General features: G+C 34.0%; 1 protein-coding gene across 1 annotated transcript in view; it reads right to left on the bottom strand.

The window, feature by feature from the left end:
* Nucleotides 1-19,345, bottom strand: part of LOC132756437 (uncharacterized) — a 73,707-nt gene that overhangs the window by 19,463 nt on the left and 34,899 nt on the right. The window contains exon 2 of the mRNA XM_060747510.1: nucleotides 356-519. Coding sequence (XP_060603493.1) covers nucleotides 356-519 — 164 coding nt within the window. The remainder of the gene's footprint in view (nucleotides 1-355; nucleotides 520-19,345) is intronic.

Raw genomic sequence — 19,345 nt, 5'->3', positions numbered from 1 at the left:
TATGCTATTAAATTTTATATTTTCATAAGCTGGAAACTACCGGCTTAATTTCTTTGGATGTGCAATAAAAGTATGAACTTATAACATAACTTGTAACATTATGAAACCATACATCTGTGAATTACATTGACATGCAACAATAGAAATTGTCAAATTATTTCAAGGAAACAAATGGGTCGATATCCCCATGAAAGCCCCTACCCCCACTGAAAAGCATGTGACTATCAAAATTAAAATGACACTAAAATTGGAAATTAAAAAGATTGCTCCTTGGAAAAGTTCATTTCTCAGAACTTTGGAGAAGTTGTATTTCTTAAAATAAAAATAAAATGTGTTACGTTATTAGCCTACTTACCGTAACATATTTATTATCATGTCTGGTCTCAATGGGCGACAACTGGGTGGCTAGTCGGTTACAGGCATGCAGGATCTTCCGTGATGATGTGTCGGTCGGTACTGCCAATTTAGGAAAACTGAAACTGGACATCTTACAGGCATTGTTGATAATGCCGGGAACTCCTGAAATAAAAACAAATTTGAGTTACTAATACAGAAAAAAACATATACATCGACCATTATTTAATGTTTAAGTTGTAAAGGCGGCATTTTATCCAAATAGAGTCAAACATGATAAATTTTATCATTTAATAATGCAAATCATTATAAAATATAAATATATATATTAAATAAAAGTATGTGGATGCTGATGATAACATCCCTCTTAATCCAGATATTGCTAAAAGCCATTAATTCTCTAATTTTCGATTCGAGCCGAATGAACTCAAATTAAGCAATAATTCACTTCAAGCATTTTCATTAAGGTTCTATTAGCAATGTCAATCGTTAGACTATTTTGAAATGTACATTGATATCACGTTTTACCTATTGTCATATAGACCTTTTTACAATACGATTCTTTCATAGCCACCAATGTTGCATTTCGCGCATGCGCATTCTGCGTAGGGCAAAAGCGCAATAAAATTGACAACAGTGTATGATACTTTAAGGCTTTAATAGTCGTGATTCCATGTTGTATCAACCAGAAAACAGTAATTTTGGACTGACTTAAAGCGGTAAGTACTTAAACGTCAATTGATATTTATAACATATATATTAAATATGCAGGACTAATAATCCAATGGTCAAAAGGCGCACACAAAAGTCGTCTGTTTAAGGTATCATAAGACGACTTTTCATCCGTAATTTAAATTTAAACAGCAGGGTGTTAAAGATTAAATTTTATTACCCCTGTATTATGCCCCGGTCACATATTCACGGATAATTTCACGGAAGAGCTACGGTCTAATCGTTCACGGATTACTACGGAAATGTGAAATTTCGTAGTCCGCTACGGTTCCAGTACGGACACACAACGGTATGAGTACGGAGTGCGACGGATTTACCACCAAAAGCCCCCGGAGAGACACGGATTGTTACGGACCGACACGGTTTGATACGGAGCGACACGAATCAGGACGGACGCACTACGGATACACTACGGTCTGCTACGGTATAAGCACGGGTAAGTACGAATAAGTACGGTCTGATACGGAGAAGAACGTATTGATACGGAGAAGAACGAATTGCCACGGATCTATACGGACCTAATGCATCCGTCCACAACCTCTTGCTTGCTCATTTTCAAAATGCCTCAAAAGAAAAGAACACCTAGAAAACGAATTGCAGAGTTCAGTGATTTTGGCAGAGAGGACTCGGCCTAATCGCGTCCGACCCCCGAGACACACCAGATCCGATTAAAGTGAATTTCTTGAAGGACGCTGGATCCTCAACAAGTTCGGCCATGAGAGCCTCATACTAAACATGAAGCGGTCTTCGTAAAAGCCCATCTCTAGTTCACCATCTCGTCTGTCTTCTCTTCTGATTAGATATGGACTAGTAATCATTAATGACAAATGTTGATCAATACTGCTTCTCTTTTAATTTTAAGATTTGATGTTAATCTTACAATTACATTAATTATCGTGATGTTTATGTTTTAAAAATATGTAAAAAGCTTGTTAATTAATCTTATTATCACTCAAGGGCCAGCGTCCGAGGCTGTTGAGACACTTCGTTTTATGTACATATTTACTCCAATTTCACGATCCAATGTTTGTAAAATATGTATCATTAAATGTTATTCTATTACTTATGAATTGCAGTACGATATTAATATAAATTTACTTCTATGCATGTCATCAAGCAGCTCGACCACTGCCTCCGCATTCTGAGCCATTTCAATATAAAGCTGCAGCCAGTAAATTGCAATGATCATTTATTCAATGTTTCCGCAAATATGTCTGTTTTTAACAAGAAGGTAGTATTTATACCCTTGAAAAAGTACATGATACTTAATTCATCCGTACTAAACAGTGGTGGACCGTACCATTCCGTACCGTTTCGTGTTGCAACGTAATAAACCGTATAAGACCGTGATAATCATTGCCTCTCCGTAGTACAACGTATTACGACCGTGGTTTTCCGTGACAATGCCGTATTAATCCGTATTAAATCCGTAGCTTATACGTAGGGTAACCGTACAAATACGTAGTTCTCCGTACCAAACCGTGGAAATCCTTGACAAGTTGGTGGACTACGAATCAGTACGGACTAGTACGGTTTTCGTACGGACCACTACGTATCAGTCCGGATTAATACGGACTAGTAGGGATACGGTACGGTTGATTTTTCCGTAGCAAATTTTTGTGCATGTTCAAAAATTGTCAAGGATCGCTACGGATATACAAGGACTACTACGATTGATTACGGTTACAATACGGAGAGCTACTGGCCAGTACGGGTAGCTACGGACGATGCCGGAATTAATCCGTGGCTCTTCCGTGGGCGTATTCCGTGAATATGTGACCGGGGTATTACATAATATTACACAATGTGTATTGTACACTTCCTTTGGATTGGCCAGCCGGTAAAGCCCCGGTCACATATTCACGGATAATGCCACGGAAGAGCTACGGATTACTACGGAAATGTGAAATTCCGTAGTCCGCTACGGTTCCAGTACGGACACACAACGGTATAAGTACGGAGTCCGACGGATTTACCACCAAAATCCCCCGGAGAGACACGGATTGTTACGGACCGACACGGTTTGATGCGGAGCGACACGAATTAGGACGGATACGGTATAAGCACGGGTTAGTACGAATAAGTACGGTCTGATACGGAGAAGAACGAATTGATACAGAGAAGAACGAATTGCCACGGATCTATACGGACCTAATACATCCGTCCACAATCTCTTGCATAAATGCCCCACAAGAAAAGAACACCTGGAAAACGAATTGCAGAGTTTAATGATTTCGGCGGAGAGGATTCGGCCTGATCGCGTCTGACCCCCGAGACACATCAGGTCCGATAAAAGTGAATTTCTTGAAGGACGCTGGGTCCTCAACAAGTTCGGCCATGAGAGCCTCATACTAAACATGAAGGGGTCTTCGTAAAAGCCCATCTCCAGTCCACCATCTTGCCTGTCCTCTCTTACCTGATTAGATATGGACTAGTAATCATTAAAAAAAAGTGTTGATCAAAACTGCTTCTCTTTTAATTTTAAAATGTGCCGTTTTTTTACAATAATATTTATTATCGTGAATGTTTATGTTTTAAAAATATGTAAAAAGCTTGTTAATTAATCTTCTTATCACTCAAGGGTCAGTGTCCAAGGCTTATGAGACACTTCGTTTTATGTACATATTTACTCAAATTTCACGATCCAATGTTTGTAAAATGTGTAACATTAAATGTTATTACTCTATTACTTAAGAATTGTAGTACGATATTAATATATTTTACCCCTATGCATGTCATCTAGCAGCTCGACCACTGCCTGCGCATTCTGAGCCATTTCAATATAAAATTGCAGCCAGTAAATGGCAATTATAATTTATTGAATGTTCCCGCAAATATGTCTGTTTTTAACAAGAAGGTAGTACCCTTGGAAAGTACATGATACTTAATTCATCCGTTCTAAACAGTGGTGGACCGTATACAAGTCCGTGTTGCAACGCAATAAACCGTATAAGACCGTGCTAATCCCTGCTTCTCCGTAGTACAACGTATTACGATCGTGGCTTTCCGTATTAATCCGTATTAAAACCGTAGCTTAAACGTAGGTTATCCGTACCAAACCGTGGGAATCCTTGACAAGTTGGTGGGCTACGAATCAGTACGGACTAGTACGGTTTTCGTACGGACCAGTAAGTATCGGTACGTTTTAATTGATTTTTCCGTAGCAAATTTTTGTGCATGTTCAAAAATTGTCAAGGATCGCTTCGGATATACCAGGACTACTACGATTGATTACGGTTACAATTCGGAGAGCTACTGACCAGTACGGGTAGCTACGGACGATGCCGGAATTAATCCGTGGCTCTTCCGTGGGCGTATTCCGTAAATATGTGACCGGGGTATAAGGCCGCTATTCCATTAGTACATGATCCGTGACCCGCGTCAGTGATCCGTGTCCGGGCATGTCCGTGGGTATTATTCCATAGGTACGTTATTTTCTATATATTTTTAATTGAAGTATAGCGAATAGAGGATACTTATTTGTAGAATATGATATAATTTCATTCTAATACCAAAAACAGTTGTAACATCAAAGCATTAGGTAACAAACATTGAATATCAGTTAGGTTTTCGAATAACATCTCTTTAGCAACCGAAGACCAGATTCTTTTTTTAATCTGTCATTGCTGCATCATATACTTATAGGTTCTCCCACACTATTTTGGTGAGCTCTTTGGTATTTTCTTTCGAAATCGATAAAGTATTTAATTTCGTTCGAGGCATTTTGTAGGGATGAGACATGTCAGTGACTGTCCGCGTCCGTAAAAAATCGCTCATCCTGCGAAACGTCGCGGATGCCGTCGCGGAAGCGGATGGTAAACGGACAAAAGGAATAGATTCCACGTATTCTTTGATTAGCGAATCGGTAGCGGATGCGGATGACGGACGCGGACCACTGATCACGTATAAATGGAATAGCGGCCTAAGTGTCAAACAGATTGACACGCGACCGTGGTTGTTTGTTTCCAGCTAGATAATGTATAAATATCATTCAACAGGGACGTTTCAGAACCATGACATAGTTAATGTTAGTTAGTTCACGTACAATTATGAAAATCGTAATTTAAGTAACTTTTATATATACCTATCTAGTCAATGTTTATTGATTTGTGAAGTGACAATTAATGTGACTTGCATTGTAAATATTAACATGTGTTACGAGGAACTGGATAAAATGAGTGTTATTTCACTTTCCTTAAAGATTTTGAAAAAAAAATAACTGTTTAAAATATATTTATGTGACTTAAAAATTATCTGTTTTGCATCACAGCCAAATAAAGGATAAAATCAGGTAAACTGAACACTATAAATGCATTATCACCGGGCCTGTTTTGACTATTTTCAGAATGCTAATTAACCTCGATTTCATATGTTATAAAATTTCTTTTATCTTTGTTATGAACTATTTCAATAACAATTTAGTTGACTCCCATTTGTATAAAAGATATAATTCCACATTTATTTTTTTTAAAAATCTCAATGTCAGGTCCGTGACCGTAAGCGGGCCCACCTTAAGGGAGAATTCTTAAACAATTTCCTTTTCCATGCCTTTTTATGGCAATCTTGGCAAAAAAGCTTTAAAGGAATCTTTTCTATTTTTGTTAAAAGCTATTTCATATAATTTTCTACCTTTTACCTTAAACTAACTCGGAATTGTCTATGAACTTCTTCTATATTTCCATGTTAGACTATGCTTTTTTGCCCTACGCAGATTGCGCATGTGCGGGGAAATACTACTTCCGGTCGATTTTTCATAGCAACGGACCGCGTGGTAAAAAGGTCTCTATCAATTCTGCATAAAAATGTGTGTAAAAAATATGAAAAAAAATAAATAAGTTTTAACATTTAATTGTTATTATTATCTACATAAATTTGACAAAATATCAAACACTTAAAATTTATACTGTATGTAGATTGACCCCCGCCAGACAGGTGTAATATTTGTATCTTTATGATGGGTAAACAACATCCGTTCAAATCATCAACATAACAATATGTAAATGTTGTCATTATAAAAATGGAAGAAAAAAATTGTATGAATTCTTTGCTCCCTTGACATTTGTGAATTCCGGGCAATCAACAAGCCTTGTCAATTTTATATCAATTGGGAAACTGGCCTGACGTAAATTATTGTTTGATAGAGTCGTGTGTGCCACTGGGTGTGAAGCTTGTGTGAAATACATGTATTGTTATCTTCTCGTATATTCTGTAATGATGTTCATTATGAATTCCTTTGACAATTGGGACGTCCATCTGCTAACATTTATATTGACACATAACAATGTATGTCGTTGTAACATTCTAAATGTTTTTGTTCCAGGACAGCCTATTGAAGTATGGATGGACCGATAAAAAGAGCCAGCTAAATACCGAACATATGATTTTTATTTATAGACCAAAAAAGTATGTCAGGCGGATCGTTACATATTTTTTTTATCGGGATCGATCTTTTAGAAAATATGTTATATGTTATATTTTTTTCGAACAGAATGTCTGATTTTTCATACACATTTTAAATATGCATATATGACGTGAATATTTGCCTGGACAATTATGTAACGGTTGCAGGCATATAACTACAGGCTAATATAAAAGTACTGTGACAAAACGTGCAATTATCGGAATGCAAAATACCATTTACATATTGAAGTTTTTGATAGAGTATGGAAAAGGGAATCTTAATTATATATCATAGGTCCATCATGTTACATAATAAATCAAACGCAAACGATACATTAGCGTCTTAACTGATAATTACAAAGTCGTTTTCTATATTTTAAATACTGCAGCATAGATTGAAGTTAAAACAACGCGGCTCTGTAACACCGCACTTTAGGGTCAAACGCACTTTGGGGTCCAACCCCAAAGTGCGGTTAACTTCACAGCGCACTTTGGGGTCAAATGCACTTTGGGATCAAAACCCAAAGTGCGTTGATATGCTACATATTAACGCACTTTGGGTTCCATCGTTCTAAAACTATTAACCGAGTTCTGCTTAAATACTGAGTACTGACTTATTTTTTATCTGCAATTTTGAAATATTTAAGGTGAAGTTCAAGATGAACGTAGATACATAACTATGCAATCGTCGAATTTTGATGTATCAGTAAAAATGTATTTGTTGCTTATTAAATGTTAGTGATAAACGTTTTATTAATTTTACCAATTTAAATAGGCCTATCGCAAACTCTTTTACTATAAAACAAACTAATTTAAATGTGTTCCTAAAGTAACAGATGTCTCGATGTTTTGGTGTCATATTAAACTCCAAATTAAATTTAATAATGATAAATAAAATGTAGTAAACATCAATTTACTTTTAAAAACATGTAAATAAAATTCTGTTTAAATGACTTATAACAAGTATGTTAGGAGTAACTTTCATTATTGTAGCGCGAGGGCTACAGTTGTAAATTCATTTCAAACCTATTTCACAATATTCACGTTGACCATATGAACGACCGGAATGACCATAGCCACTCGATCAGTAAATGCCTTAAAGTAAACGTTTTTGGTTGCTATCTCGTAAACTTCTGCTTTGAAATCTAAATGACTTTTACGTATGTCATGGTAATAGTCAGGTTTAACATGTTATGTCATGAGATTAACTGGTTCTATTAGTAAATGTAAAGTATTCTTAGATATACATTGTACATTGATATGTCAGGAATGACTTATTTTCGATTTGTGGCCATTTTGAGACTGAAAATGAAATGACACGAGTGAAACTTAATGCAAACGATTATTTACGCCACCAGACATTTTATATTTTGATTCATTGAAATCTTACAGAAATATTTAGGAGAATTGTAAGGTTTTACAAAATGTATCTGTTTTTATATACGACCAAAAACGATGCATTTTCATAAATGACCGCCATATAAAAAAGATAATTTCGTATTTTCAGAAAATTAGCTTTTATATATGTTTGAAAATAATTCCTGCCATAAATACACGTGAATTTCATCTTAATATTCACCGTTAACATCTTATGACGTATATAGCCTACGCGTGAGCTGTAAACGTTAGTTGAAAGAATCCTAGTTGAAAACGTATACAGCTTACGAAGATCTATTTTTTGTTAGTTAGTTTAAACATATTTATTTAGCTCGATTATGAAACGAGTTTTTGCAACTTATATAAATCACTTTCTAGTCCACTTCCTGGTACTAGTGTCATATGAGAAAAAAATGATCGTGACTTGAGTAGGGCTCGAACACATGATCCCTGGGTTGAGGGGCAGACACCTTATAATAAACCACTAGGCAAGCGCTCCTCTTGTTAGTTTTTCGTTAATTGACGACGTTAGCTTACGTAAGCTGTAAACGTTGGAAATGTGCATCCAATTTCGAAAATGTATTATGGTCGTCGTTGTTATCGTCGAAGCTGAAGGTGTAGTCGTGGTTGTAGTTATAAGTCGTATTAGTTGTGGTCGTTATTAATTGTAGTCATAGCTGTACTCGTAGTCATTAATGGTGTAGAAGACGTAGTCGTGGTCGTGATCGAAGTCGTAGTGATCGGAGCCGAATTAAAAGTCACAAAAATATAGACGTGGTCTTTGTCATTGTCGTGGTCGAAGTTGTTCGGACGATCACAAGTTTAGTCATCTAACAAAATGTGCTTCTTGTATATACGATAATATGCAGCATCTTGGCGTATACAGCTAACGGTAAGCTGCTTTCGGTGTAAGCTGTATACAGCTGTAAATGTTATTTATTGTATGCACATCAAACATATTTATATATACATGTATCTTACATTAAGGCCATCATTCTATGACACACATAATGAAACATAAAAATTTATTTCATGATTTCCAGTGTTTTATTGTAATATATCAGATGATTATATTCTGATAAACCACTAGTGAAATTTATAAAATATAATTTTCACTGTAGCCGGACTATATCTGTATGCGGATGAAAAGAAAATCAAAACTGAATGGAATAACAGGCAAAAATAAATGCCGTCATGCGTAAATTTTGATTCTTTCGGAAAAGAAAATCGATGTCACCATACATTATGCTAAAAAAGTAACAAAATAAGAGAAATTTCACAGAACTATATTTCCAACCTGTTGATGTGACGTCATGATGTGATGACGTCACGAAGGAGAATGCGTGACGTTACGCGGCAAAATCAGTAAAAATTACTGAAAATCACTTAAAACGCATGAAATAAAAAGAAAATTTATTTGTTTTACATATAAGATTGAAATATATTTCATTCGTGAACACCAGCTATTATATTTTCACTCGTGGCTACGCCACTCGTGAAAATATTGCATCTGGTGTTCACTCAGTGAAATTATATTTCAATCTTACATGCAAAACAAACAAATATCCTCTATATAATTAATTGCAAATTGGAAAATAAGCAGAGCGATCATCTGTTATTTTTATCCTCTTTATATATTTCGCCAAGTGAAATATGTCATATTATTTTAAGTTAACCCTTGGCATTAACAACAACAAATTACTTTAACCCTTTCACTGCCTTAGGGACGGCATATGCCGTCCCTATTATTTTCGGCGTATTTGCCATATGGACGGCTTTTGCCGTTTCCATAATAATAATTATTATTATAATAATTATAATAATAAATATATAGATAATTATACCATCGGCAATAATTATTATATACTAGCAGATTTGAAACATATATAATTATTATAATACTTATAACAAATAATAATACATTGTAATTATATTAATTAATAATATAGTAATTTCTTAGAAAACCTTCTGGCAAATAGATGATCAATAAATAAATAACCCTCTGGCAGCGAAAGGGTTAAAAGATTACTAAAATTCATTTTAATTGGTAAGATTTTTATGACCTCAAAGTGCGTGCGTTTGTCTGATGTTAGAAATTGCGTATGTACCTGTGTAACGTACTTTGGGATCAAAATTTGAACCCAAAGTGCGTAACAGACTTTAGGGTCGAACCCCAAAGTACATAACGCACTTTGGAGTCCGACCCCAAAGTGCGTTTGGCCCCAAAGTGCGGTGTTACACGGCTCTGAGTTATTATCAATTAGATACGAGTACTTTAAGGAAATGATCAATTAAAATATTATGTACAGTATATATATTCTCAAAATTGAAAATATCGGTATATAATTCTATTGTGTTATTTGATTTATATCATTACCTGTTTGACTTGTAGCAGAACATGTCCGTACGCGTTGTATAATAACATGTCCGTTTGACTAGTATTATGACATGTCTGTTTGACTTGTATTATAACAAATGTGTGTGAATTGTATCATTTTGACTTGTATTATGACATGTCTGTTTGACTTGTATTATAACATGTCTGTTTGACTTGCATTATAACATATGCATTTGACTAGTAACATTAAGTGTCCGTTTGACTTGTATTATAACATATGTGTTTGACTTGTATTATAACATGTGTTTGACTTGCATTATAACATATGTGTTTGACTTGCTTTTTAACATATGTGTTTCACTTGCATTATTACATATGTGTTTGACTTACTTATATCATAAGTGTTTGACTAATAGCATTACATGCCCGTTTGACTTGTATCATTACGTGTCCGTTTGACTTGTATCAATACATGTCTGTTTGATTTGTATCATTACATGTCTGTTTGACTTGTATTAATACATGTCCGTTTGACTAGTATCTTAAGTGTCCGTTTGACTTGTATCATAACATGTCTGTTTGACTTGTATCATTACGTGTCCGTTTGACTTGTATCATTACATGTCCGTTGCCTTGTATCATAACATGTCCGTTTGACTAGTATCATTACATGTCTGTTTGATTTGTATCATTACGTTTCCGTTTGTCTTGTATCATTACTTGTCCGTTTGACTTGTATCATTACATGTCCGTTTGACTTGTATCATTACATGTCTGTTTAATTTGTATCCTCACATGTTTGTTTGACTTGTATAATTACATGTCCGTTTGTCTTGTATCATTACATGTCCGTTTGACTTGTATCATTACATGTCCGTTTGACTTGTATTATGACATGTCTGTTTGATTTGTATCCTCACATGTTTGTTTGACTTGTATCATTACGTGTCCGTTTGACTTGTATAATTACATGTCCGTTTGACTGTATCATTACGTGTCCGTTTGACTTGTATCATTACATGTCCGTTTGACTTGTATCATTACTTGTCCGTTTGACTTGTATCATTACATGTCCGTTTGACTGCTATCATTACATGTCCGTTTGACAAGTATCATTACGCGTCCGTTTGACTAGTATCATTACATGTCCGTTTGACTAGTATCATTACGTGTCCGTTTGACTTGTATCATTATATTGACTTGTATCATTACATGTCCGTTTGATTAGTATCATTACATGTCCGTTTGACTTGTATCATTATATTGACTTGTATCATTACATGTCCGTTTGACTAGTATCATTACATGTCCGTTTGACTAGTACCATTACATGTCCGTTTGACTAGTATCATTACGTGTCCGTTTGACTTGTATCATTACATGTCTGTTTAATTTGTATCCTCACATGTTTGTTTGACTTGTATAATTACATGTCCGTTTGTCTTGTATCATTACATGTCCGTTTGACTTGTATCATTACATGTCCGTTTGACTGTATCATTACGTGTCCGTTTGACTTGTATCATTACATGTCCGTTTGACTTGTATCATTACTTGTCCGTTTGACTTGTATCATTACATGTCCGTTTGACTGCTATCATTACATGTCCGTTTGACAAGTATCATTACGCGTCCGTTTGACTAGTATCATTACATGTCCGTTTGACTAGTATCATTACGTGTCCGTTTGACTTGTATCATTATATTGACTTGTATCATTACATGTCCGTTTGATTAGTATCATTACGTGTCCGTTTGACTTGTATCATTATATTGACTTGTATCATTACATGTCCGTTTGACTAGTATCATTACATGTCCGTTTGACTAGTACCGTATAAGTGGTTTTTTCTGCGGTGACTTTATTTCTGCGTTTTCTGCGGTCAGTTTCAGCACCGCAGAAATAAAAACCGCAGAATATTTTTAGCATGTTTTTGTTTTTTAACCTGGTACTATATGTGCACTGCATTATGACCTGTTTCATCTAAACTTTAAAAGTAATAACGACTAACGGATTATAACGGTTAGTGGGTTTTCAAGTGGAATAAAACTGTTGTCTGCTCAGTATGTATTCTGTGTTTGTTTGTAAGGATGTACTTAATTATTTTAACTTAAGAATAAAAATATTTAAACAGCATGTAATTTATAGTGTTTGCCGATACGCTAAAGGTTTGTTTATCACTAAATCATTCAAACCATTTCAACCCTTATACTGCTAAATAATCGTCGAATCCTTTAAGTGTCATCTGATTTACGGTATTCAATTAAAGATACTACCGGGGTATATTTTTCACACGTCATTTCAAGCAAGCAAACAATATAATTGTTTGTAATTACTGTACAGTTTTTTGGTGACGACGATAAACAAATGCGAATGTGTACATGAAAATAAACTAGAGAAATGTTACTTAGATAAGGAAAGTCGCAGAAATTAAATCACGTTTTGTCCAAAGAATGTGCCGCAGAAATAAAGTCCGCAGAAATAAAAACATGCCAAAATTTGGAAAAAACGCAGAATTTGGAGCCCGCAGAAAAAACCACTTATACGGTACCATTACATGTCCGTTTGACTAGTATCATTACGTGTCCGTTTGACTTGTATCATTATATTGACTTGTATCATTACATGTCCGTTTGACTAGTATCATTACATGTCCGTTTGACTTGTATCATTACATGTCCGTTTGACTAGTAACATTACATGTCCGTTTGACTAGTATCATTACATGTCCGTTTCACTGCTATCATTACATGTCCGTTTGACTAGTATCATTACATGTCTGTTTGACTAGTATCATTACATGTCCGTTTGACTTGTATCATTACATGTCCGTTCGACTTGTATCATAACATGTCCGTTTGACTGTATCATTACGTGTCCGTTTGACTTGTATCATTACATGTCCGTTTGACTTGTATCATTACTTGTCCGTTTGACTTGTATCATTACATGTCCGTTTGACTGCTATCATTACATGTCCGTTTGACTAGTATCATTACATGTCCGTTTGACTTGTATCATTACATGTCCGTTTGACTAGTAACATTACATGTCCGTTTGACTAGTATCATTACATGTCCGTTTGACTTGTATCATTACATGTCCGTTTGACTTCTAGCATTACATGTCCGTTTGACTTGTATTATAACACATGTGTTTGACATGTATTATGACATGTGTTTGACTTGCATTATAACATATGTGTTTGACTTGCTTTATAACATATGTGTTCCACTTGCATGATAACATATGTGTTTGACTTGCTTATATCATATGTGTTTGACTAATATCATTACGTGTCCGTTTGACTTGTATCATTACATGTCCGTTTGACTAGTATCTTAAGTGTCCTATTTTCTAGTATCATAACATGTCCGTTTGACTAGTATCATTACATGTCCGTTTGACTAGCATCATTACATGTCCGTTTGAATTGTATCATTACATGTCCGTTTGACTTGTATCATTACATGCCCATTTGACTAGTATCATTACATGCCCGTTTAACTAGTATCATTACATGTCTGTTTGACTAGTATCATTACATGTCTGTTTGACTAGTATCATTATGTCTGTTTGACTTGTATCATTATATTGACTTGTATCATTACATGTCCGTTTGACTTGTATCATTACATGCCCATTTGACTAGTATCATTACATGCCCGTTTAACTAGTATCATTACATGTCTGTTTGACTAGTATCATTACATGTCTGTTTGACTTGTATCATTACATGTCCGTTTAACTAGTATCATTACATGTCCGTTTGACTTGTATCATTATATTGACTTGTATCATTACATGTCCGTTTGATTAGTATCATTACGTGTCCGTTTAACTAGTATCATTACATGTCCGTTTATGTTGTATTATTACATGTCCGTTTAACTTTTATCATTACATGTCCGTTTATGTAGTATTTTTACATGCCCGTTTAACTAGTATCATTACATGTCTGTTTGACTAGTATCATTACATGTCTGTTTGACTTGTATCATTACATGTCCGTTTAACTAGTATCATTACATGTCCGTTTATGTTGTATTATTACTTGTCCGTTTGACTTGTATCATAACATGTCTGTTTAACTGCTATCATTACATGTCCGTTTGACTTGTATCATTACATGTCCGTTTGACTAGTATCATTACGTGTCCGTTTGACTTGTATCATAATATTGACTTGTATCATTACATGTCCGTTTGACTAATATCATTACGTGTCCGTTTGACTTGTATCATTACATGTCCGTTTGACTAGTATCTTAAGTGTCCTATTTTCTAGTATCATTACATGTCCGTTTGACTAGTATCATTACATGTCCGTTTGACTAGTATCATTACATGTCCGTTTGACTTGTATCATTACATGTCCGTTTGACTTGTATCATTACATGTCCGTTTGACTTGTATCATTACATGTCCGTTTGACTAGTATCATTACATGTCCGTTTGACTAGTATCATTACATGTCCGTTTGACTTGTATCATTACATGTCCGTTTATGTTGCATTATTACATGTCCGTTTTACTAGTATCATTACATGTCCCTTTGACTAGTATCATTACGTGTCCGTTTGACTAGTATCATTACATGTCTGTTTGACTAGTACCATTACATGTCCGTTTGACTAGTATCATTACATGTCCGTTTGACTAGTATCATTACATGTCCGTTTGACTAGTATCATTACGTGTCCGTTTGACTTGTATCATTACTTGTCCGTTTGACTTGTATCATTACGTGTCTGTTTGACTTGTATCATTACGTGTCCGTTCGACTTGTATCATTACATGTCCGTTTGACTTGTATCATTACATGTCTGTTTGACTAGTACCATTACATGTCCGTTTGACTAGTATCATTACATGTCCGTTTGACTAGTATCATTACGTGTCCGTTTGACTTGTATCATAATATTGACTTGTATCATTACATGTCCCTTTGACTAGTATCATTACATGTCCGTTTCACTGCTTTCATTACATGTCCGTTTGACTTGTATAATTAGATGTCCGTTTGACTTGTATCATTGCATGTCCGTTTGACTTGTATCATCATTACGTGTCCGTTTGACTTGTATCATTACATGTCTGTTTGACTAGTATCATTACATGTCCCTTTGACTTGTATCATTACATGTCCGTTTCACTGCTTTCATTACATGTCCGTTTGACTTGTATCATTACAGGTCCGTTTGACTTGTATAATTAGATGTCCGTTTGACTTGTATCATTGCATGTCCGTTTGACTTGTATCATCATTATGTGTCCGTTTGACCTGTATTATAGCATGTCTGTTTGACTAATATGATAGTGTATGAAACGATACAATATTATACAATACGTTGTAATAGGATAACTTTAACATATTATGTATCATAATAATATTATCATATCATGTTTTAATGAAGGTATGTAGAATGTGTCTGAATAGGAATGTTTAACATTATAACCTCAATGATATTACAGTTTTAATGGGAGTTACTGTCTCATTGTTTTGGGATTAGTGTAAACAAGTATAGAATACAATACAATCTATCTACGTAACTAATAGATAATTTATAAAAGTATGGAACAAAAAGTTCAAGATAAGTTTAATTTCAATATAAAATTCCATTTATTTCTCCTTCAGATGGGAGAGAAACGTTAATAAATAATGTTGTTGCTCGTGGATTGATAATCTTCTAGCGAATAAAATGCTTGTTAAGCAATTTCACAATGTCAGCACGAAGTCGACATCCGTCTGCTATCAGCACTTAATTATTTATGAAAAAAACAAGAGAGGAAGGTATTGATAAAACAAAAAGCAATATCTGAAAGATGCAATTAATGAGGTTTTTCTTCAGGCATCATCCCGTAATTGTGTCGAGTAATGTCTTTCTGTGTTTTGTATATGTTTCATGCGAATGGTTAGCAGTTGATAAAGATATATATGTACATCGTCAGTGGACCATTGTGTGTATGTTTTAGATTAAGCTGTTACATGTTTATATGAGTATATATATATATACCTCATATCAATTTTTTTTTCTTCTCATAATATTGTCATCTAAATACTTTAATATAAATATAGATATATATAGAAGCAAACTGTAAATATTGCTCTGATGATGTGCAAAAAACATATATTTTCTTGTTTCTTCGCCTAACACATTAATTACGTAAACAAGTTTTGTATCTTTATAATGAACATTTTGTTATTTAAACTTGCCTGGGAAGGGCCTTCATTAATGTTGGTAAAACTTGTGGCCCAACCCATTTGCTTCAAACTGTTAACATACATGTTTCCTTATTCGTATTTATTGTATTCTGTTTTGTATTAATGTAATCTTTATGTTACATGTACATGTTTCAAGCAATAAAATATGATTAAATCAATCAAAATAAAACATACATACAATGATCCACTGACGATGTACATGGAACCAAGTTATTAAATTATAGCTGACAAGTTCAGCGTATATTTTATTTCTTGTAAATAAAAATGCCCAGAACTAAACATTGCTTTGGGAATAGACAATGGTGACGGCCAACGGAATTTATAAAGGAAAGCATTATATCATTTTCATTAAACTTGTAGTTTCCACCTTAATTTTTTATTCACTTTTCTACTCACAAGAATTACGACAAAACAGCAGTGTAATATTCACAAAAGCCAGTTCAATGTACTTATTTTAGGACAGATGCTTACTTGTTTACTTAGCACGACAATATGATAAGTGTATTTTCAACAAAATAGCTTTTTATTGGCCAACAAAAAAGGTACCTTATATCTGATGTTAATAGAGAATGTCAGCTGTCTGACGGACCAGGCTGCAGAAAATTACTGCCGCACGGTAACGCTATTTTTGTCCAATCCTGTAAGGGGAGATCACTGCGTGGGTTTAGGGAGATTGAAAATTACTAACACTACTGGAAAGGGGAGATAATGAGAAAGCAACGACGATATCAGTGAACATGTACAGACTGTAGACTCGGCTAGATTGTTTGTTTATGGTGCAAAATCTCTGACACCCTCGCGCGGGCTTAGGCAGTATTCAATCTCTAATACTCATGTATATGATCCTGATGGACCAGAAATGTATATACCAACATGGGCATGAACTATGTCATTTTTTTACAGTTGCAACATACAGCAACTACTGTTGTGAATATTAAACGCTGGAAAAAGGATATTCTTAAAGAACATTCACAACAAAAGTATTAAGGTGACGATAGTTGGAAAATAAGTTAATAAGATATTTCACTAACATTATATAAAAGTCCACCCAGAACAAAATTTTAAAACTATTTCTACGATTTTTAACTGGGAATCCATTTTTTTTTATAATAGCAAAGAATATAATATCCTTTAATATTTCATATTATCTGACTCCAAGTGAAAATCTTTAATACTAAATCTATACAATATTATTCAGTCGGCATTTATTCCCAAAAAACATCTAGAAATAACGTTAGTCAAACGGCAGAATATCTTACACATGAACAAGGCCCGTATTCAGAAACGATACTTGATCTCAATCTCGACTATAACTCACGAATTAATTATGTAAAAAAAAAAAAGATTTTAAATACATGACTGATAAAACAAAAGCACAAGGAGAATTTTAAAGAGAATTTAATAGTTTTCAAGTAGTTAATGCCAAGCAAAATAATGTTGGATAACCTATAAGACAGGACGAAAAAGGGAAGCTAAAGAAAGTAGTGAAAGGCTTCTAACAGGTATTTAGAACTGAAAAAAAATTCAATAGCGTAAACTATATTTTGAAAGTAACATCCAATTCTTTAGGTCAATGAATTTTTTTGCAATACACAATTTTGTTTTCTTTTTTTTAATCATCTTATTACATTTTTAAAGGCCCATTATGCCTCAGAAATTCTATCATTTTATTTCTCAAAATTTCAAGTTTTGCGAAAGTTATAATCATATTGCATTATCATTTTGTATGGAAGTCAAAATACTACATTGTTTACATTTTTACCATCATAAGATGTATATATATATATATATATATATACGTTAAGTGCAACTTTAAATATTTTTTAATTATTTTTAAAGAATTAAAATAGAAAGAGGCATTGAAAGTATTGATTCTGAATACGGGCCTTAACAAGCAAATATACTTTACATACTGTATCATAACTCTACTTATTTTAAAACAGCCAACAATCAATAGCTGAACTCTCTACGGAGAATTCAAAATTGTTTCTCATTCAAATACAATATTATTTTTCTTGGGCCCCTATTTAGAAAACGATATTTTTCACTAAATCATTTAGTAAACCTTAAATTTTCTAAAGGTCAAAGGGGCAGTCCCCCAAATTTTAAATAAAAATTGGGGATTGATTATAAAGTTAAAATGTCCCAAATGGGAAAATCAGGTAAATTGGAAACTGTGAGATTAGGAAGGGCTACCTTGAGGTGTTTCCCCAAAATTTGATAATACTTGGGAAAACCAAATTTTGTTTTGAGTGTTTATTTTTGAATTTAAAATTTTTCCCCCTTTCATGTAAATGCATCATATTTCGCGACCTAAAAGTATTTTTAGGAAAAGATCTTAAAGGGAAAAGAAGATCCCATTTAATTTATGTCACAAGTTCAATTTTATCAGAAATTTGATGTTAAAAGGAGTGTGTATATATTATACTCGGAATGATACAAGTAGTATGATCTGTTATAACTCTAAGAGTGTATTCAGCTCACGAGATATCAGTACTTATGCCAAAAAGAAGTGAATTTATACGATTTCAACTTGGAAATTTCTTGAAGTTCTTTTATTCCATGAAAATGTGTTTGTCATTCTGACCGTAGATGATTCTGGACTCAAGTCCTCGGATGATTTGTCTTATACGTCTAAATATAGGCTTATATAAATATTTATGTTTTAAACAAATGCCATTTAAATATTTATTGATTCATTTTTAAAATATAAAAATAACAGTTAGATACAATTTATATCACACTCTTTGAATTTTGAGATTGACATAGAATTCCCAATCTGTACATTTAAAGATATTTCAAAGGAAACATGACAGAAAAATATCTCCATGGCGTCATGAATAAAGTCAACATTGATGACGTCTGAGTATTTTAATTAAAAAAAACTATTAAATCTTTTGACATTTGTTTAGCATGAT

Source organism: Ruditapes philippinarum, unplaced genomic scaffold (genome assembly GCF_026571515.1).
Source record: "Ruditapes philippinarum isolate M1 unplaced genomic scaffold, ASM2657151v2 ctg789_1_1_1_1, whole genome shotgun sequence".
NCBI lineage: Eukaryota > Metazoa > Mollusca > Bivalvia > Venerida > Veneridae > Ruditapes > Ruditapes philippinarum.
This window is presented reverse-complemented; position numbering and strand designations above follow the sequence as displayed.